The sequence below is a fragment of the Macaca mulatta genome, chromosome 16 (genome assembly GCF_049350105.2).
Source record: "Macaca mulatta isolate MMU2019108-1 chromosome 16, T2T-MMU8v2.0, whole genome shotgun sequence".
NCBI lineage: Eukaryota > Metazoa > Chordata > Mammalia > Primates > Cercopithecidae > Macaca > Macaca mulatta.
In genome coordinates, this window is record NC_133421.1 from 65,612,203 (window position 1) to 65,633,935 (window position 21,733).

General features: G+C 40.5%; 3 protein-coding genes across 3 annotated transcripts; all 3 read left to right on the top strand.

Moving 5' to 3' along the window:
• Window positions 1–653: 653 nt before the first annotated feature.
• On the top strand, window positions 654–1,262 carry LOC106995808 (keratin-associated protein 9-4-like). Its single transcript, XM_015128984.3, is given in 2 exon segments — window positions 654–911; window positions 972–1,262. Coding segments are annotated over 2 exon segments (549 nt in total).
• A 5,926-nt stretch (window positions 1,263–7,188) lies between these two features.
• LOC705196 (uncharacterized) lies at window positions 7,189–8,167 on the top strand. The gene has a single exon (XM_001104960.5). The coding sequence runs from the start codon at window positions 7,190–7,192 to the stop codon at window positions 7,697–7,699; it is 510 nt and encodes a 169-aa protein (XP_001104960.3). The 5' UTR covers window position 7,189; the 3' UTR covers window positions 7,700–8,167.
• A 9,003-nt stretch (window positions 8,168–17,170) lies between these two features.
• LOC705328 (uncharacterized) lies at window positions 17,171–17,680 on the top strand. The gene has a single exon (XM_001105039.4). It carries the CDS (start codon window positions 17,171–17,173, stop codon window positions 17,678–17,680), a length of 510 nt encoding a protein of 169 aa, XP_001105039.2.
• Window positions 17,681–21,733: the final 4,053 nt, after the last annotated feature.

The following is a 21,733-nucleotide window of genomic DNA, read 5'->3' on the forward strand; positions in this document are numbered from 1 at the left end:
TGCTTGATGCTGTCTAAATCCCAGTGGATTTCTCTGCATCCACCTGCTCTCAATCTGCTCTGCCACATGGAACACACTCTGCCAGACACCCTCTTCCCAAGTGACATTCAAAGAACTGAAAGACACAGGTGGTCAGGGTTGCATAGAGAGATGCCTGTTAGTCTTGAGCTAGAATTTGGTGGGTGAATAGTCTTGGGCCCAGGCATGGATTCCTTTTGTCACCATAAATATATCAGCATCATGCTTCTCCCCACAGACGCTTCCCAGTCTACATACAGCCAACTATGAGGCTGGGAAGAGAGAACTTCCTGAGCCTCCCGGATCACCAGGAACTATCACATGACCAGATGATGGTCAGAGCAGGAAAGATGCTGATGTTGAAATGGGCTTCCTTTTATCTGAAACGAAGTTTCTATGAGTAATTAACAATTAAGAAACAGATTAAACCTTAGTCTGTTTAACCTTAAGGAAGCATCTACCCTTTGAGAATCACAAACGTACTGTGGAAAACAATGTAAACAGCAGCAAGGAAAAGTCCTGCTGATTGGTGGAAACTTTGGAGGCCAGGTGTATAAAAGGTCCAGATTGCAAGGGGTCATCAAATTCTGGGAAACTCACCTCTGAACAGAAACCCACCCTCCACCCCTGACACCATGACCAACTGTTGCTCCCCTTGCTGTCAGCCTACGTGCTGCAGGACCACCTGCTGCAGGACCACCTGCTGGAAGCCCACCTGTGTGACCACCTGCAGCAGCACACCCTGCTGCCAGCCCACCTGCTGTGTGTCCAGCTGCTGCCAGCCTTGCTGCCGCCCAACTTGCTGTCAAAACACCTGCTGCCAGCCCACCTGTGTGACCAGCTGCTGTCAGCCTTCCTGCTGCAGCACACCCTGCTGCCAGCCCTCCTGCTGTGTGTCCAGCTGTTGCCAGCCTTGCTGCCACCCAATTTGCTGTCAAAACACCTGCTGCCAGCCCACCTGTGTGACCAGCTGCTGCCAGCCCTCCTGCTGTGGGTCCAGCTGCTGTGACCAAACCAGCTGTGGGTCCAGCTGTGGCCAGACCAGCTCCTGTGCACCTGTCTACTGCAGAAGAACCTGCTACCACCCCACAAGTGTCTGACTGCCTGGTTGCCTAAACCAGAGCTATGGATCCAGCTGCTGCCAGCCCTGCTGCCGCCCAGCCTGCTGTGAGACCACCTGCTGCAGGACCACTTGCTTCCAGCCCACCTGTGTGTCCAGCTGCTGCCAGCCTTCTTGCTGCTGATTAAGTCTCAAGAGAACCACCGTCCTCACAACAACTTGCTGCTCAACTGACTTATCTTTTGGGGGACTAATTTAGTTTGCTGCTGACAGTCACCATGCCCTCACCCAAATTTTTATGAATTCTCTGCATTTATGAATCTTGGGAATCTGCTTCAGGGACAGCAAAATACTTCATCCTGATTCTCCTTTTCCTTCCACCTTGTGGATCACGTGCCAACTTCGTGTGTTCTCAATTTGGAGTCATGTTCTCAGCTTTGACTCAAAACTCAAGATCTTCATTCTCTGCTTCTAAGGAATTTAGGTTTCTGCAACTGATCAATAATCTTTACAATCATATTTTTGTTTTCAATATCCTCCTCATGTTTCTTGTATCCTTCTTTCTTCTTTTCATGATAACTTTGGGTTATGTCCCTGGTAACAGAGATTCTTAGCTATATGTTTCTGAATAAACTTGGAACCAACCTCATCTCATATGGTGTTTTGTTTTATTTGGAATCATTCCTGATATGGGATTTATATACATATCACATATCATAGGTATTATCCAATTTGACTCTCAAAACATATGATCACGTATTATTACCTCCATTCTTTCAGTTGAGTACAATTTAATGTGTGATGTTATGTAGCTAGTAAAGGGCAGACTCTGTTCCAAGCTGAGGTCCTCTCTTTCTGCCCAAGGACATTTATGTTTAACTCTCAATATAGTAGAAAAGACATTGGAAGTCAGCACTAGCAAGACATGCACTTGAGTTTATTTAACAATGAGATAAATAATCTCTCATGTTTGCAGCTAACATTTTTGTTGATAAAAAAAATTCCCTAATTAGTTTCCCACACCTCGGCGAGCAACAGCTGCACGATGTGGCAGCAGGGACTGCCCTGAATGCAGGGATCTTTTTGTCTCAGCCTCTGACCAGCCATTCATTCTATGCATCTGCATAAAAAATGCTTGGGAATTTATTGTGGACTCATGAGAGAGAGTCTCATCTGAAGAAACTTATTCTCAATATCATGTAAATAAAATTCTTATACAGCCTTCATCTCCTGAATACCTATTGACAAAGTAAATGAAACTGAGTTATTTCTTGTAAAATACAGACCATATCTTTTGCCACATTAAGACAATCTGTCCCCTAATTGAAATGTTATGAGGAAAATTATGTAAGAACAAAGCTGGGAATTGAGAAACTACTCAATGGGCGTGTAAGACTTGGCACAATCCATAATCTCTGAGCCAAGGAAGGGAAAGAAACAGCCTTCTGCATTTTGTGATGCCAATATGAAACATCTAAAGAAATGAAAAGCTTGTGTTTCCAGGAAAATCAGAAGAATGTAAGAAAGGAGCAAAGTAGAACTTGTGTCTTCATAGAAGTCATAATAGACAGAGGTTGATGCTTTGTGTCCTGAACTGCTGTAAGCTAAGCATTCACCCACGGAATGATTGATTGATACTGGCTCTGGGAGAAATACAAAGGTCGGGGACCTGGGTCACCTTCTTGGGACCTCCTACCAGCATGGGAGTGCTAGAAGTACCTCTGATCAGCTAACAATGTAGATTTCCATGACAGATGCGAACTTCTGAGACTGAATCTAGAATGCACTGAAGACTTGGCTAAGAGATGAAGGCCGCTTACTGTGATCATCGTTCGGTGATTAAATAAAGGAGATGAAAACTAGGACATTCTCTTTGACCAGCATCAGTTATGAAAGATGAATCAGTTCAGCACATCTACCGTACAGTAATGTGACTAAAAACACTTTATCATATAGCTGAAGTTTACCAAGAAGTTAGATCTTAAATGTTCGCACCACAAAAATAAAAAGGAAATGGTAACTAAGTGACCTAACAAATATATTATTCACAATGAATATATGTATCAGAGCATCACCTTGTATACCTGAAATAGATACGATTTTTATTTGTCAATTATACCTCAGTACAGATAGGAAAAAAGTATTTAGTTGATCTAGTTAATTATTACAAAAATATTCTTATCTTCAACATTAAAATTGGGAATTTTCTGAACAAAAAAACACTAATATGTTCTGGATTGCCTGCTATATCATGGGCATTTGCTAAACGCTTTGTGTACATTACCACTAATTCTTTAACAAACTTTCAGAATAGACATTAATGTTCCCATCATAGAGATAAGAAAATTGAGACTGAAGGAGTTAACATAATGTCATAGATAAGTTTCTCCCAGAAGAGACTCTGAAGAAAAGCTTCCAGGGAAACTAGTTTATCGGGAAATGCAGATCACATTGGTAGGAACTGGGGAAGTGATACAGAAGAGGGTTCACTATTAAGTCAGTATCACAGTCACCAACTAAACTTTAAACTAAAGGGAAACCTGTTAGAAAAGTTGAAAAACACACAGCTAGAATTATCCTACTTCAGGAATGAGGAAGCTAGAGTCTTTACAAATCAGCTCTCCAGAATCATTGGTTGAGTGTTTTTCTCTGTGTTGCCTTCACAGGTGACATGACTTTCTACAGCTGCAATACAAGAGCCCTTAGCCATAGAGATGCAGACTCTTGACAGATGGAAATTAATCCAAGCACACTAACATGCAAGATATATGGGTGAACTTATGAAAACTTGTCTGAGACCTACAAGTACCTCCACTCAAGTCAGATCTTTGCTGTATAAATGTGATGCACAGCCACAAGCTCTAGAAGAAGAAAGAAGCAGAGGAGAGGAAGAGGAAGAGAAATAACAGAAGATGAGAGGAGGAGGAAAGAGAAAAGAAAGAAAAAAGAAAGAGAGAGAGAAGAGAAGGGAAGGGAAGGGAAAAAGGAATGAAAAAAACATGAAGGAAGGAAGGAGAAGGGGTGATTGAAGGAAACAAAAGAAAGAAAAATGAAGAAGGAAAGGAAAAGTTAGGGGAGAAAGTGAGATATAAAATGAAGGCCAATGAAATAAGCTACACTTACTTCTACTGTAATACAGTGCCCCTGAGATTCATAATCTCCATTAATTCCCACCAGTTCTATTCTCCTTTCACCCCTGGCCAGCACTCTTGTTGCTCTAGATAACTGCCGAGGCAGTAGCTCAGAATGTCCTTCCTGAAGGATCTGAGCCTCTAGTTACTATACCATTGTCCGCTGTGATTGCTTTTCTTACTCATCTGTGGTTATCACTGAGCATGGACGCACTATGAGATTCTGCAGTGTTATGGGTTAATTTGTGTCCTCCAAAATTCATATACAAATAGAATCATTTAAAATGCTATGTGACAAGACAAGGTCATATTGGAAACAATTAGACCTCTGATTAAATATGACTGATGTCTATATACAAGGGGAAAATTCAAAGACAGTATGCATACAGTAGAAAAGTTCTGTCAAACACACATGGAAATGATAGACATCGACAAGTCAAGGAGAGAGACCTGGAACAGATACTTCCCTCACAGGCTTCAGATGAAAACAACATTGCCAACACCTTAATTTCAGACTAGAAGCCTTTGGAACTGTGAAAAAATAAATTTAAGCCACTTGGTTTGCAGTAATTTATCATGGCACTGATAGCAAGTTAATATACTCTGTAAATCTCCTGAGCTATAGATATATTCTCCTACACTATATGGCTTGAGGATAATTACTCCTCACCAAATAGTTAACTCCTTTCTCTGTCTGCTGCTCTCCTGATATGAAGAGTCCAAAGTGACTATGCAATAAGGATTACTTTTGATTATGCCAAAGAAATAGAGAAGTAAATATTATAATTTTTATTTACATGAACATTTTTTAAAGCCAAAAGTTACCTACTGGATTAGAACGTAACAGAGTGATTAGCTGTCTTTGGGAACGAGTAAGAGGATATAATTGGAAGAGAATGAGATTAATTTCTATTTCCTAACATAGATGTACTGGGGACATAGATGTATTTACAATATAACACTGTATCAAGTTGGAAATTAATAATTTGCATTCCTCTGAAATGAATGGTGTATCTAGAAAATGTTTTAAACATGTTAGAACTCCATGATGAATCAGGTGTCATCTCAACTCATCTAATTACTTCATTAAATGGAAATAAAGGCTGTGCACGGTGGCTCACGCCTGTAATATCAGCACTTTGGGAGGCCAAGGCAGGCAGTTCACAATGTCAGGAGTTTGAAACCAGCCTGACAAATTTGGTGAAACCCTCTCTCTACTAAAAATAAAAAAAATTAGCCAGGCATGGTGGCGGGCACCTGTAGTCCCAGCTACTCAGGAGGCTGAGGCAGGAGAATCCCTTGAACCCGGGAGGCAGAGGTTGCAGTGAGCCGAGTTCACACCACTGTACTTCAGCCTGGGCGACAGAGCAAGAATTGGTCGAAAGAGAGAGAGAGAGGAGACAGAGAGAGAGAGAGAGAGAGAGAGAGAGAGAGAGAGAGAGAGAGAAAGAAAGAAAGAAAGAAAGAAAGAAAGAAAGAAAGAAAGAAAGAAAGAAAGAAAGAAAGAAGGGAGGGAGGGAGGGAGGGAGGGAGGAAGGAAGGAAGGAAGGAAAAGAAAGAAAGAAAGAAAGAAAGAAAGAAAGAAAGAAAGAAAGAAAGAAAGAAAGAAAGAAAGAAGAAAGAAAGAAAGAGAAAGAAAGAAAGAGAAAGAAGGAAAGAAAGAAAGAAAGAAAGAAAGAAAGAAAGAAAGAAAGAAAGAAAGAAAGAAAGAAAGAAAGAAAGAAAGAAAGAAAGAAAGAAAGGAAGGAAGGAAGGAAGAAGGGAGGGAGGGAGGAAGGAAGGAAGGAAGGAAGGAAGGAAGGAAGGAAGGAAGGAAGGAAGGAAGGAAGGGAGGGAGGGAGGGAGGGAGGGAGGGAGGGAGGAAGGAAAAGAAAGAAAGAAAGAAAGAGAGAGAGAGAGAGAGAAAGAAAGAGAGAGAGAGAGAAAGAAAGAAAGAAAGAAAGAAAGAAAGAAAGAAAGAAAGAAAGAAAGAAAGAAAGAAAGAAAGAAAGAAAGAAAGAAAGAAAGGAAGGAAGGAAGGAAGGAAGGAAAGAAGGAAGGAAGAAGGGAGGGAGGGAGGAAGGAAGGAAGGAAGGAAGGAAGGAAGGAAGGAAGGAAGGAAGGAAGGAAGGAAGGAAGGAAGGAAGAAAGGAAGGAAGGAAGGAAAGGAAGGAGAGAAAGAAGAAATGACACTGACCGTGCTAGTAACCAGGGTTATGGCTAGAGCCACAGCTCGTGCTCGTTGGCCTGAATCTCAAGCAGTTACGTTACAGAAAGTTCTACACTCTCGTCCTGGTAATCGCCACACTCGCAGACAAATCAGAATGACTGGTTACTCGGGGCATAGATTGCTTGATGCTGCCTAAATCCCAGTGGATTTCTCTGCATCCACCTGCTCTCAATCTGCTCTGCCACATGGAACACACTCTGCCAGACACCCTCTTCCCAAGTGATGTTCAAAGAACTGAAAGACACAGGTGGTCAGGGTTGCATAGAGAGATGCCTGTTAGTCTTGAGCTAGAATTTGGTGGGTGAGTAGTCTTGGGCCCAGGCATGGATTCCTTTTGTCACCATAAATATATCAGCATCATGCTTCTCCCCACAGACGCTTCCCAGTCTACATACAGCCAACTATGAGGCTGGGCAGAGAGAACTTCCTGAGCCTCCCGGATCACCAGGAACTATCACATGACCAGATGATGGTCAGAGCAGGAAAGATGCAGATGATGAAATGGGCTTCCTTTTATCTGAAACGAAGTTTCTATGAGTAATTAACAATTAAGAAACAGATTAAACCTTAGTCTGTTTAACCTTAAGGAAACAACTACCCTTTGAGATCACAAACGCACTGTGGAAAACAATGTAAACAGCAGCAAGGAAAAGTCCTGCTGATTGGTGGAAACTTTGGAAGCCAGGTGTATAAAAGGTCCTGATTGTAAGGGGTCATCACATTCTGGGAAACTCACCTCTGAACAGAAGCCCACCTTCCACCCCTGACATCATGACCAACTGTTGCTCACCTTGCTGTCAGCCTACATGCTGCAGGACCACCTGCTGCAGGACCACCTGCTGGAAGCCCACCTGTGTGACCACCTGCAGCAGCACACCCTGCTGCCAGCCCTCCTGCTGTGTGTCCAGCTGCTGCCAGCCTTGCTGCCGCCCAACTTGCTGTCAAAACACCTGCTGCCAGCCCACCTGTGTGACCAGCTGCTGTCAGCCTTCCTGCTGCAGCACACCCTGCTGCCAGCCCACCTGCTGTGGGTCCAGCTACTGTGGCCAAACCAGCTGTGGGTCCAGCTGTGGCCAGACCAGCTCCTGTGCACCTGTCTACTGCAGAAGAACCTGCTACCACCCCACATGTGTCTGCCTGCCTGGTTGCCTAAACCAGAGCTATGGATCCAGCTGCTGTCAGCCCTGCTGCCGCCCAGCCTGCTGTGAGACCACCTGCTGCAGGACCACTTGCTTCCAGCCCACCTGTGTGTCCAGCTGCTGCCAGCCTTCTTGCTGCTGATCAACTCCCAAGAGAACCACTATCTTCTCACAACAACTTTCTGCTCAACTGACTTATCTTTTGGGGGACTAGTTTACTTTGCTGCTGACAGCCACCATGCTGTCGCCCACATTTTTATGAACTCTCTGCATGTTTAATATTTTGTGAATCAGCTTCAGGGATGGCAGAATACTTCGTCCTGATTCTCTTTTTCTTACACCTTGTGGATCATGTGCCAGCTTTGTGTGTTCTCAATTTGGAGTCATGATCTCAACTTTGACTCTAAAGTCAAGAGCTTCATTCTCTTCACCTAAGAAACTTAAGTTTCTGCAAATGATTAAGAATCTTCACAACTATGTTTTCTTTTCAATATATTCATGATTCTTGTATCCTCCTTCCTTCTTTTAATGATCACTTTGGGCTATCTCCCGAGAACCAGGAATCTTACCTATATATTTCTTAATAAATAAATTCGGAACCATTCTTCATCACATATGGTGCTTTGTTTTATTTGAAAGCATTCCTGATATGGGATTTACGCATATATCACCTACTGTATGTATTACCCAATTTGATTCTCAAAACAGACAGTAGTGTATTATTGCCTCCATTTTCCAACTGGGAAAATTTTAATGTGTGATGTTATGTAGCTAACAGTGGACAGACTCTGATGCAAGATTGCATCTTCTCTTTCTGTCCAAAGACACTTAAAATTAACTCTCAATAAAGTAGAAATGACATTGGGACTCAGCACTAGCAAGTTATGCACTTGAGTTTATTTAACAATGGAAAGAATAATCTCTAGTGTTTGGCAAGAGATAACATTTTCGTTCACAAAAGTCTTCCCAAATTAATTGCCCACGCATCAGTGAGCAACAGCTACATGGTACAGCAGCAAGGGCTGCATTCAGCAGCTGTCCTGAATGTGGGGATCCTATTGGCCTATACCAGCCAATCATTCAATTCACCTGCATCAGATAAATTTTTTAGCATTTTTTTAAGGTTCAGGGGTATGTGTGCCAGTTTATTTCATAGTTAAATTGTGTGTTGCAGGGTTTGGTGTACAGATTATTTTGTCACCCAGATAATAAGCATAATACCAGAGAGGCAGTTTTTTGATCCTCGTCCTCCTCCCACACTTCACCCACAGGTAAGTTCCAGTGTCTGTTGTTCCTGTCTTTGTGTTCATATGCATTCAATGTTTGGCTCCCACTCTTATGTGAGAACGTGGTATTTGGTTTTCTGTTCCTGGGTTAGTTCCCTTGGGATAATGGCCTCCAGCTCCATCCGTGTTGCTGCAAAGGACATCATCTTGTTCTTTTTTCTTTTTTTTTTTTTTTTCTGTATAGTATTTTATGGTGTATATGTAGCACATTTTCTTTATCCAATCTACTTTTGATGCACATTTTAGTTGACTCTATGTCTTTTCTATTGTGAGTAGTGCTGCAATGAACATACGCATGCATGTGTCTTTATGGTAGGACAATTTATATTCATTTCGATATATACCCAGTGATTGAATTGCTGGGTCAAATATTAATTCTAAGTTCTTTGAGAGATCCCAAAACTGCTTTCCACAATGGTTAAACTAATGTACAATTCCACCAACATTGTGTAAGTGTTCCTTTTTCTACAAAACCTTGCCATCATCTTTTATTTTTTGACTTTAATAAGAGCCATTCTGATTGTGTCAGAGGGTATCTCATTGTGGTTTTAACTTGCATTTCTCTAACGATCAGTGACGTTGATCATTTGTTCATTCCCTTTTTGGCCGCTTGAATGTCTTCTTTTGAAAAGTGTCTGTTCATGTCCTTTGACCACTTTCTAATGAGATTATTTGGGTTTTGCTTGTAAATTTGTTTAACTTCCTTACAGATTCTGGATATTAGACCTTTGTTGGATAGATAGCTTGCAAATATTCTCTCCCAGTCTGTAGGTTGTCTGTTTACTCTGTTCATAGTTTCTTTTGCTGTGCAGAAGCTCTTTAGTTTAATTAGGTTCCATTTGCCAATTTTTTCTCTTTTTGCAATTACTTTTGGTGACTTCGTCATAAAATCCTTGCCTGGCCCTATGTTGGGAATGGTATTGCCTAGGGTGTCTTCAGGGTTTTTACAGCCTTAGGTTTTACATGTATGTCTTTGATCCATCTTGAGTTGATTTTTGTATATCATGTAAGGAAGGGGTCCAGTTTCAATCTTCTGCAAATGGCTAGCCAGTTATCTCAGCACCATTTATTAAATAAGGAGTCTTTTTCCCCATTGCCTGTTTTCATCAACTTTGCTAAAGGCCACATGTTGTAGGTGTGCAACATTATTTCTGGGCTCTGTATTCTGTTCCACTGGTCTATGTGTCTGCTTTTGTACCAGTACCATGTGGTTTTGGTTATTGTAGCCTTGTAATGTAGTTTGAAGTCAGATAATGTGACGTCTTCAGCTTTGTTATTTTTGCTTATGATTGCCTTGGCCATTCAGACTCTTTTTTGGTTCCATATGAATTGTAAAACATTTTTTTCATCATGCTGGAAGGCTGTCATTGGTAGTTTGATAGGAGTAATATTGAATCTGTAAATTGTTTTAGGGAGTATGGCCACTTTAACAATATTGATTCTTTCTACCCATGAACATAAAATGTGTTTCAATTTGTTTTTGTCATCTCTAATTTCTTTGAGCAGTGTTTTGCAATTCTTGTTGTAGGATTTTTCACCTCCCTGGTTGGCTGTATTCCTAGGTATTTTGTTGTTTTTTGTGGCTATTGTGAAAAGGATTACATTATTGATTTTGCTCTCAGCTTGGATGTTGTTGGTGTATAGGAATGCTACTGATTTTTCTACAATAATTTTGTATCCTGAAACTTTGCTGAAGTTGCTAATCAGATCAAGGAGCTTTTGGGTAGAGACTATGAGGTTTTCTGGGTGTAAAATCTTATTCACACACAGAGATAGTTTAACTTCCACTCTTCCTATCTAGATACCTTTAATTTCTTTCTCTTGCCATATTTCTCTGGCTAGTACTTCCATTACTATTTTGAATAGGACTGGTAAGATATGGCATGTTTGTCTTGTTCTGGTTTTCAAGAGGTTGCATCAAAAACTTTTCAGAATGCATCGTGTCCTCTTCTGAATAGATTAATTCCTTTGTATCACATAAATCAAATTCATATCTGGCCTCCTCCTGAAATTTCATTGAAAGAGCAAAATGGAATTAAGTAATTCCATGTAAAACACAGACCATACATTATGCAACATTTAGACAATTTGACTTCCTGATAAAAATGCTGTCAGGAAAATTAAGTAAGGACAAAGTTTGGGATTGAGACACTATGCAACAGGCACATATGACTGCATAATCCATAATCTCTGAGCTATCTGATGGGTTAAAACAATCTTCTATGTTTTATGAGGCCAAAATTAAACATCTAAAGGAAATAAAGATTTGCATTTTCAGGGAAATCAGAAGAATGTAAGAAGGACTAAAAGTAGAAAAATGTGTGCATTCATCGAAGTCATGGTAGACAGATGGCTGGTGCTGTTGGCCCCAAACTGATGATGCAACCAAGTATTCACTAATGGAAGGACTGATTTATACTGGCTCTGAGAGAAATAGAAAAGTCTGGGGCCTGGGTTACCTTTGTGGGACCTCCTACCAGCATGGAAGTGCTAGAAATACCTCTGATGACCTAACAATGTAGACTTCCAGGACAGATGCCAACTTCTGAGACTGTGTACCTAGAATGCTTTGAAGACTTGGCTAAGAGACAAAATCCATTGACTGTGATTCTTCTTGGGTGACAGGGTAAAGAAGATGAAGACCTAAAACATTCACTTTGGCCAACATCAGTTATGCAAGATGAATAAGTTCTGTAGACCTACTGTACAGTAGTGTGGTTATAGCTAAAAATACTTTATTTTATACCTGAAATGGCAAGTATGTGAGCTAATGAATATGTGAATTAGCCATACTGTGGTGAAAATCTCACTATATCTCACTATATATATATGTATATATATATATACACACACATCACTTTGTATACCTTAAATACATACAATTTTTATTCATCAATTATACCTCAATAAAGTTTATAAAAACCATATCTAGCAGTACATCAAAAAGCTTATCCGCCATGATCAAATTGGCTTCATCCCTGGGATGTAAGTCTGGTTCAACATATGCAAATCAACAAACATAATCTATCACATAAACACAACCAATGATAAAAACCACATGATTATCTCAATAGATACAGAAAAGGCCTTCATTAAAATTCAACATCCTTCATGTTAAAAACTCTCAATAAACCAGGTATTGATGGAACATATCTCAAAATAATAAGAACTATTTATAACAAACCCATAGCCAATATTATACTGAATGGGCAAAAGCTTTAAGCATTCCCTCTGAAAATGGCACAAGACAAGGATGCCCTCTCTCACCACTCCTATTCAACATAGTATTGGAAGTTCTGGCCAGGGTAATCAGGCAAGAGAAAGAAATAAAGAGCATTCAGATAGGAAGAGAGGAAGTCAAATTGTCTTTGTTTGCAGATGACATGATTCTATATTTAGAAAACATCAGCATCTCAGCCTAAAAACTCCTTAAGCTGATAAGCAACTTCAGCAAAGTCTCAGGATACAAAATCAATGTGCAAAAATCACAAGTATTCCTATACACCAACAATAGACAAGCAGAGAGCTTGTCATGAGTGAACTCCCATTCACAATTGCAACAAAGAGAATAAAACACCTAGGAATACAACTTACAAGGGACATGAAGGACCTCTTCAAGGGAAACCACAAACCACTGCTCAAGGAAATAAGAGGGGACACAAACAAATTGAAAAACATCACATGCTCATGGATAGAAAGAATCAATATCATGAAAATGGCCATACTGCCCAAAGTAATTTATAGATTCAGTGCTATTCCCATCAAACTATCCTTGACTGTCTTTGCAAAATTTTTTTTAAAACTACTTTAAATTTCATATGGAACCAAAAAAGAGCCCATATCACCAAGACAATCCTAAACAAAAGAACAAAGCGGGAGGCATCATGCTACCTGACTTCAAACTATACTACAAGGCAACTGTAACCACAACAGCATGGTACTGGTATCAAAATAGATATATAGACCAATGGAACAGAACTGAGACCTCAGAAATAACACCACACATCTACAACCATCTGATCTTTGACAAATCTGACAAAAACAAGAAATGGGGAAAGGATTCCCTATTTAACAAATGGGGCTGGGAAAACTGGCTAGCCATATGCAGAAAACTGAAACTGGACCCCTTCCTTACACCTTATACAAAATTAACTCAAGATGGATTAAAGACTTAAATGTAAAACCCAAAATCACAAAAACCGTAGAAGAAAAACTAGACAATACCATTCAGGACACAGGCATGGACAAAGACTTCATGACAAAAATGCCAAAAACAATGGCAACAAAAGCCAAAATTGACAAATGGGATCTAATTAAACTAAATAGCTTCTGCACAGCAAAAGAAACTATCATCAAAAAGAGCATACAGCCTACAGAATGGGAGAGAACTTTTGCAATCTACCCATCTGACAAAGGTCTAATATCCAGAATCTACAAGGAACTTAAACAAGTTTACAAGAAAAACAAACAACCCCATCAAAAAGTGGGCAAAGGATATGAACAGACACTTCTCGAAAGAAGATTTTTATGTGGCCAACAAACATGAAAAAAAAAGTTCATCATCATTGATCATTAGAGAAATGCACATCAAAACCTCAATGAGATACCATCTCACGCCAGTCAGAATGGCGATTATTAAAAAGTCAGGAAACAATAGATGCTGACGAGGCTGTGGAGAAATAGGAACGCTTTTTACACTGTTGGTGGGATTGTAAATTAGTTCAACCACTGTGTAAGACAGTGTGGCAATTCCACAAGGATCTACAACCAGAAATACCATTTGACTCAGCAATCCCATTACTGGGTACATACTCAAAGGAATGTAAATGATTCTACTATAAAAGCACATGCACATATATGTTTACTGCAGCAGTATTTACATTAGCAAAGACTTGGAACCAACTCAAATGCCCATCGATGACAGACTGGATAAAGAAAATGTGGCACATATACACCATAGAATCCTATGCAGCCATAAAAATGAGTTCATGTCCTTTGCAGAGACATGGAAGAAGCTGGAAGCCATCATTCTCAGCAAAGTAACACAGGAGCGGAAAACCAAACACCGCATGATCTCACTCATAAGTGGGAGCTGATCAACGAGAACACATGGACACAGGGAGGGGAACATCACACACCAGGGCCTGTCGGGGGGGCCGGAGGCAAGGGGAGTGAGAGCATTAGGACAAATACCTAATGCATGTAGGGTTTAAGACCTAGAGGACAGGTTGATAGGTGCAGATCACACCAGCAGGTATTGAAGAAGTGACACAGAAAAGGGTAGACTATAAAATTAGTATCACGGGGACCAACTAAATCTTAAACAAAACAAAATACTACCAGAAATAATGAAAAACAAACAAATTAGAATTATCCTACTTCAGGAATGAGGAAGCTAGAGTCTTCACAAATCAGCTCTCCGGAATCATTGGTTGAGTGTTTTTCTCTGTGTGGCATGCACAGACGACTTGACTTTCTGCAGTTACAATACAAGAGCCCGTAGGCACAGAGATGCAGATTCTGGCAAATGCAAATTAGTCTGAGCACACTAAGATCCAAGATATAGGGATGGGATAAGGAAATCCTATCTACAACCTACCATTTGCTCCACACAGACTCAGTCTTTGCTTCTTAAATGTGGTGGGCGGCCACAAACTCTAGAAGAAGGAAGAGGAGGAGGAAAGGAAGAGGAGAAAGAGGACAAATGGAAAATGAGAGGAAGAAGAAAGACAGAAAAATGAAAGAAAGAGAGAGAAGAAAGGAGGGAAGGAAAGAAGAGGGGAAGAAAGAAAGGAGGGAAGGAGAGAAGGAAGGAAGAAGGAAAGGAGGGATGGAAGGAAGAAAGGAAGGAGGAAAGAAGAAAGAGAAAAGAAAGAAAGAAAGAAAAAGAAAGAAAGAAAGAAAGAAAGAAAGAAAGAAAGAAAGAAAGAAAGAAAGAAAGAAAGAAAGAAAGAAAGAGAAAGAAAGAAAGAAGGGAGGGAGGGAAGGAAGGAGGGAGGGAAGGAAGGAAGGAGAAATTAAAAAGCAAAGAAAGGAGGGGGAGAGATATGTAAAATGAAGGCCAATGGAACAAGCAACAGTTACTGCTGCTATAATAAGGTACACCTGACAGTCATAATCTCCATTAATTATCGAAAGTTCTATATTTCCTTCACCACTGTCCAGCACTTTTGTTGCTCTAGATAATTTCCTGAAGGAGTAACCCAGACGTTCCTGCCCAAAGGGTCTGAGCCACTAGTTACTGTACCATTGTCCACTGTGATTGCTGTTTTCACTCCTGTGTGGTTATCACTGAGCATGGACACACCACGAGATTCTCCAGTACTATGGGTTGAATGTCTCCCCCAAAATTCATATTCAAATAAGGTCACTGAAATGTAATTAGTTAAGATCAGGTCATATTGGAATAAGTTAGGCCTCTGATTCAATAGGACTGGTGCCTGTATAGAATGGGGAAGTTCAGAGGCCATGTGCATCTAGAAGGAAGATCATGTAAGAGACAGGTGGAGAAGACAGACATCTACAAGTCAAGGACAGACACCTGGAACAGATACTTCCCTAACAATCCTCAGGTAAAAACAACCTTGTCAACACCTTAAATTCAGGCTGCTACTCTTCAGAACTGTGGGAAAATAAATTTAAGCCACTTGGTTTGTAGTAGTTTATCATGGCAGTGCTAGTAAATTAACATATTCAGTAAATCTCCCGAGCTACAGATACATTCTTCTACATTCTATGCCTTCAGAATAATTACCCCTCACCAACTGTGTCCTCTGCCTTCTGCTTAGCTGACATAAAGAGTGCAAAATGAGGCCGGGCGCGGTGGCTCAAGCCTGTAATCCCAGCACTTTGGGAGGCCGAGACGGGCGGATCACGAGGTCAGGAGATCGAGACCATCCTGGCTAACCCGGTGAAACCCCGTCTCTACTAAAAAAATACAAAAAACTAGCCGGGCGAGGTGGCGGGCGCCTGTAGTCCCAGCTACTCGGGAGGCTGAGGCAGGAGAACGGCGTAAACCCGGGAGGCAGAGCTTGCAGTGAGCTGAGATCCGGCCACTGCACTCCAGCCTGGGCGACAGAGCGAGACTCCGTCTCAAAAAAAAAAAAAAAAAAAAAGAGTGCAAAATGACTAGGTGATAATTATTACTTGTGATTATGCAAAAGAAACAGAGAAACATATATTATAATTTTTATTCGCACAGAAGTAAAAAAGGAAAAGCCAAATTGACCTACAGGGTTACAACTTGACAGAGTGATGAGCGGTTTGGGGGATGAGTAACTGAAAGGGAATGGGATTAATTTCTATTTCATAACCCGGTAATGGGAACATAGATGTATTTACAAAGTTATATCAAATTGGGAATTAATAATTTGCATTCTTCCAAAATGAATGGTGCACCTAAACAATGTTTTAATATGTTGGAACTCCAAGACGAATCAGATATCATCTCAACTCATCTAATTCCTTCATTAAAAAGAAATGGAGAAAGAGAGAAGAAATGGCACTGACTATGCTAGTACCAGAGTTAGGGCTAGAGCCACAATTCAGGCTGGTTTGACTAAATCTAAAGTAGTTATGTTACACAAAGTCCCACATTCTCATCCTGGTAAGCCCATCACTCCCAGACAAATCAAGATGAATGGTCACCCCAGGGCAAAGATTGCCTGATGCTATCTAAATCCCACTGGACTTCTCCTTGTACCCACCTGCTTTGATTCTGCTCTGACACACAGAATGCACGTACCAATCACCCTCTTCCCAAGTGACTTTGAGGGAACTGAAAGACGCAGGTGGTGTGGGTTGTACAGAGAGAGATGCCTGTTAGTCCTGAATCAGATTTTGGTGGCTGAACAGTCTTGAGCACAGGTATGGATTCATTTTGTCATTGTGAACATATCAGCATTGCGCTTCTCCCCACAGACACTTACCAACCTAGGTATAGCCAAAGAAAGAGGCTGGGTAGAGAGAACTTCCTGAACCTCCCCAGTCACCAGGAACAAACACATAATGAGAAGATGGTCAGAGCAGAAACGATGCTGATGATGAGACAGGCTTCCTTTTATCTGAAACAAAGTTTCTATGAGTAAACACAATTAAGAGACATATTAAACCCTTACTTTCAAAAGATTCATAATCTTTAGGAAACAACTTCCCCTTTGACAGTCCCAGACTGACTATAGAAAACAATGTAAACAGCAACAAGGAAAAGTCCTGCTGATTGGTGGAAACTTTGGAGGCCAGGTGTATAAAAGGTCCAGACTGCAAGGGGTCATCACATTCTGGGAAACTCACCTCTGAACAGAAACCCACCCTCCACCCCTGACACCATGACCAACTGTTGCTCCCCTTGCTGTCAGCCTACGTGCTGCAGGACCACCTGCTGCAGGACCACCTGCTGGAAGCCCACCTGTGTGACCACCTGCAGCAGCACACCCTGCTGCCAGCCCTCCTGCTGTGTGTCCAGCTGCTGCCAGCCTTGCTGCCACCCAACTTGCTGTCAAAACACCTGCTGCCAGCCCACCTGTGTGACCAGCTGCTGTCAGCCTTCCTGCTGCAGCACACCCTGCTGCCAGCCCTCCTGCTGTGGGTCCAGCTGCTGTGGCCAAACCAACTGTGGGTCCAGCTGCTGCCAGCCCAGCTCCTGTGCACCTGTCTACTGCAGGAGAACCTGCTACCACCCCACATGTGTCTGCCTGCCTGGTTGCCTAAACCAGAGCTGTGGCTCCAGCTGCTGCCAGCCCTGCTGCTGCCCAGCCTGCTGTGAGACCACCTGCTGCAGGACCACTTGTTTCCAGCCCACCTGTGTGAGCAGTTGCTGCCAGCCTGTTTGCTGCTGATCGGTTCCACAGAGGACCATCATCCCCATACAATAACCCTCTGGCAACAGATTTATCTTTTAGAGGACAAATTTACTTTCAAACTTCGATGACAACCAACAAAGTGAACTTAGGGTGAACCTTGCTCACCCTAATTTTTGTGACTTCTCTGCATGTTTAACACTTTGTGAATCAGCTTAAGTGAGGGTAGAGTACTTCATCCTGATTCTCTTTTTCTTTACACCTTGTGGATCATGTGCCACCTTTATGTATTTTCAATTTGGAGTCATGGTCTCAACTTGACTCTAAAGTCAAGAGCTTCATTCTGTTTCCCTAAGAAACTTAGGTTTTGCAACTGATCAATAGTCTTCACAGTCATGTTTTCATTTTCAATGTCCTCCCCATGGTTCTTGTATCCTTATTCCTTTCATGATCATTTTGGGTTATCTCCCTAGAAACAGGGACTCTTACCTTTATGTTTCTTAATAAACTCAAAACTGTCCTGCATCTCACATGTTTTTTTTTTAATTTTACAGCATTCCTGATATGGGATTTACACACATATTGCATACCATACATGTTACCTAATTTGATTCTGAAAACAGTCATGTTTTATTACCTCCACTTTCCAGCTGAGAAAATTTTAATGTGTGATGTTATTTAGCTAAAAATGGACAGACTCAGATTCAAGGTTGGGTCTTCTCTTTCTGTTCAAGAGCACTTACATGTAACTCTCATTAAAATAAAAATTACATTGGGACTCAGCACTAGCAAGACATGCACTTAAGGTGACTTAACAATGGAGGAATAATCTCCTGTATTTGCAGGTAACGTTTCCATTCTTATATGGCCTCCTTCTTCTTCTCCTGAAAACATATTGACAAAACAAAAGGAACTTAAGTTATTCCTTATAAAATACAGATGCCATCTTTTGAGACTGCATATCTAGAATGCTCTGAAGATTCCAGAAAGAGAGAAAAGCCACTGATTGGGATAGTCACTGGGTGATGGGGTAAAGGAGACAAAGACCAAGCACATTTTCATGACCAACATCAGTTATATAAGATGAATAAGTTCTGCAGATCTGGTGCACTCTAATGTGGATATAGTTTAAAATACTTTATTGTATACCTGAAATTTGCTGAGAAAGTGGATCTTAAGTGTTCACACCACAAAAATAAAAAGGAAATGGTAACTATGTGAGCTAATAAATACATGATTATTTCACAATGAATATATATATCAAAACATAACCTTTTATACCTTAAATATACATAATTTTTATTTGTTAATTATACCTCAATAAAGCTAGTAAAGAATTTAGTTGATCTAGTTAGTTATTATAAATATATTCTTGTATTCAATATTAAAATTATTTTTTAAGTTTTCTGAACAAAAGAACTAATATGTTCCAGGTTGCCTACTACTTGATAGGTAGTGACTAAATGCTTTATGTTCACTAATATTTATTCTCTAGGAAATGTTCAAAGTAGGTATTAGTGTTACCATTGTAGAGATGAAGGAATTGAGACTGAGAGAGTTAATGTAATGTCATAGTGTGGTTTCTCCCAGAACAGGTACTGAGAAAAATATTCCAGTGAAAGTGTTTTATTGGGAAGTGCAGATCACACCATTAGGGATCAGGGAAGTGATACAGAAAAGGGCACACTATTGAGCCAGTAAGTATCACAGTGACCAACTAAAGCTTAAACCAAAGGGAAAACTATCAGAAATGATGGAAAACACATAAATTAGCAATCTCCATCTTCAGGAATACGAGAGCTAGAGTCTTGTAAATCAGCTCTCCAGAATCATTGGTTGAGTTGAGTGATATTCCTTTGTGTGGAATGCACAGGTGACATGGCTTTCTGCAATTGCAATACAAGAGCCCTTAGGCACAGAGATACAGATTCTGGCAAATGGAAACTGACTCAAGCACACTAAGATCCGAGAAATATGGACAGGATAATGAAAATGTTATCTATGATCTGTCATTTGCTCCACTGAGATCCAATCTTTGCTTCTTAACTATGATGGACAGCCAGAAATTCTAGGAGAAGGAGGGAGAGGAGGAGAGAAAGAAGAGAGACAGAAGGGTCTGAGCTGCTGGTTACTATACCATCGTCCACTGTGATTGCTGTTACTCATTTGTGGTTATCACTGGGCATGGATGCGCTCTGAGATACTCCAATAGTTGGATTGATTTGCTTCCCCAGAAATTCATAGCCAAATAAGGTCATTGAGAATGTAACTGGTTAAGTAAGGTCACATTGGAATAAACGGGTCCTCTTATTCAATATGACTGGTGTCTGTATGAAAAGGATGGTAGAATGGAAGGGAGGGAAGGTAAGAGGAAAGGAAGGCAGGAAGAAAGAAGGGAAGGAGGATATAAAATAAAGGCCAAATAAAACAAGATACAGTTACTGCTGTAGTAAGGAGAAGGGATGAAGGAACATCCAACAATCTAGATATTTTGTGGAGACCTCAGAATCATTAACATTAAGTAGAAGGTTCTTAGGCATCCAGGTAAATCACCCTGATCTAGATTTTAACAATGAGAAGGACTTGGAAAACAAAGGTTAGTGATGATAAGCTTGCTGCAAAAGGATCATCTAAAAATTTGTGATAGCAAGGCAAAGAAATGCTTGCTTGGCTGGAACTGCATTCTGCAGAGCAGGAAGATAATTGTCATGTTTACAGGAACATGAATGTGATTTTCCAACAAAGGGCACTGGAATAGAGGATGGAACTAAGAGTAGGGAAGTGCTTAGAAAAGCCATTCTGATTTCATAGTCACAGATGCTTCTAATGAGGAAAAAGTTCAGGGGGTCTAGGGTGAGTACAGAAACTCTCCAAAAGCCCTTAAAAAGATTTTCCTAGAAATGGAACAGACCACCCCAGGTGTATGAATTTCCATTTACTACACACTTAAGCATTGGATCTGGCAACACATGGCAGGAAGTTTATCAGGATTCCTTCGATGCCTGAGATTCTTTGAGATCCTTAAACACTCTGTCTTGCCCCATCATTATTTGATTAGCTAATTGCTAACAGGTTGTTATTCTCTAAACTTCATAAGCATTCACATACATAATGCTTTAAAGAAAGCATACACACTGTCATGATAATTGGCATTCCCTTGGAGATAAAAATAAATTTAAAAAAAATAAGGACTGTCTCCCCAAAGGCATGCAAGGTAGAATTCACAACCTTGATAAATGTATCTGGGTCTGGCCTTTAGCCTTGCAGACTCAGAGACCTGATTTTATTTACATTCTAAGGGTTAAGCCACCTCTTAGAGCAGAATCCTGTTAGCCAAGCCCATAAAGCAAGGATGTCTATTTATTAAATTACAGGAGAATTAAGTAACAGGAACTTCTAAACCACCACATGAGTAAGGAATCAGACAGGAAGTTATATAAAGTAAATGTTGAATGACACTTGACATGTTCATTTCACAACAGTTCTCACCAATGGAATGTGAAAATTCATAGTCCCTCTCCTATGGGCAGTTGCTTGGTGGGGCACTGCCAACATTCGCCCCAGCACTTGTCTTAACCCTGATTTTCTGTGGTTCAACAATACCCTAATTTAAGTTTCACATTTTTACATCTTCAATTAGACTTGAATCAATTCCTCAGACTTTGAATATATCCATCTTTTTAACGTGGCGCTACATAATTTAGTTTTGATCATTTTGAACATAGATTCCAAGTCTTAGATGATATCTGACTGATATCATGCACTGATACCAATGCATTCTCATTCACACCATTGCATGGTGAGCACCCATGATGAAATTCATATTTGGTTTAGTTCATGTTTACCATCATATCTGTTGACTATTTGTAATATTTCTATTGCTTGGGCTTTGTTTATCTTTCTTATCTCACAAAGTCTTTAAAAAAAGATTACTCTGTGATACAGAATTGTCATCATAATGATAACGTAGAATTATCGCCAGAGTGTTGGGTTGACTCTAATGATTTTGCGTGTGTCTTTGTTCATCTGGTTATAATCTAACATCACCAACTTGTTATGAGTGACACACCACATACTTCTTCCTTCCCCCCT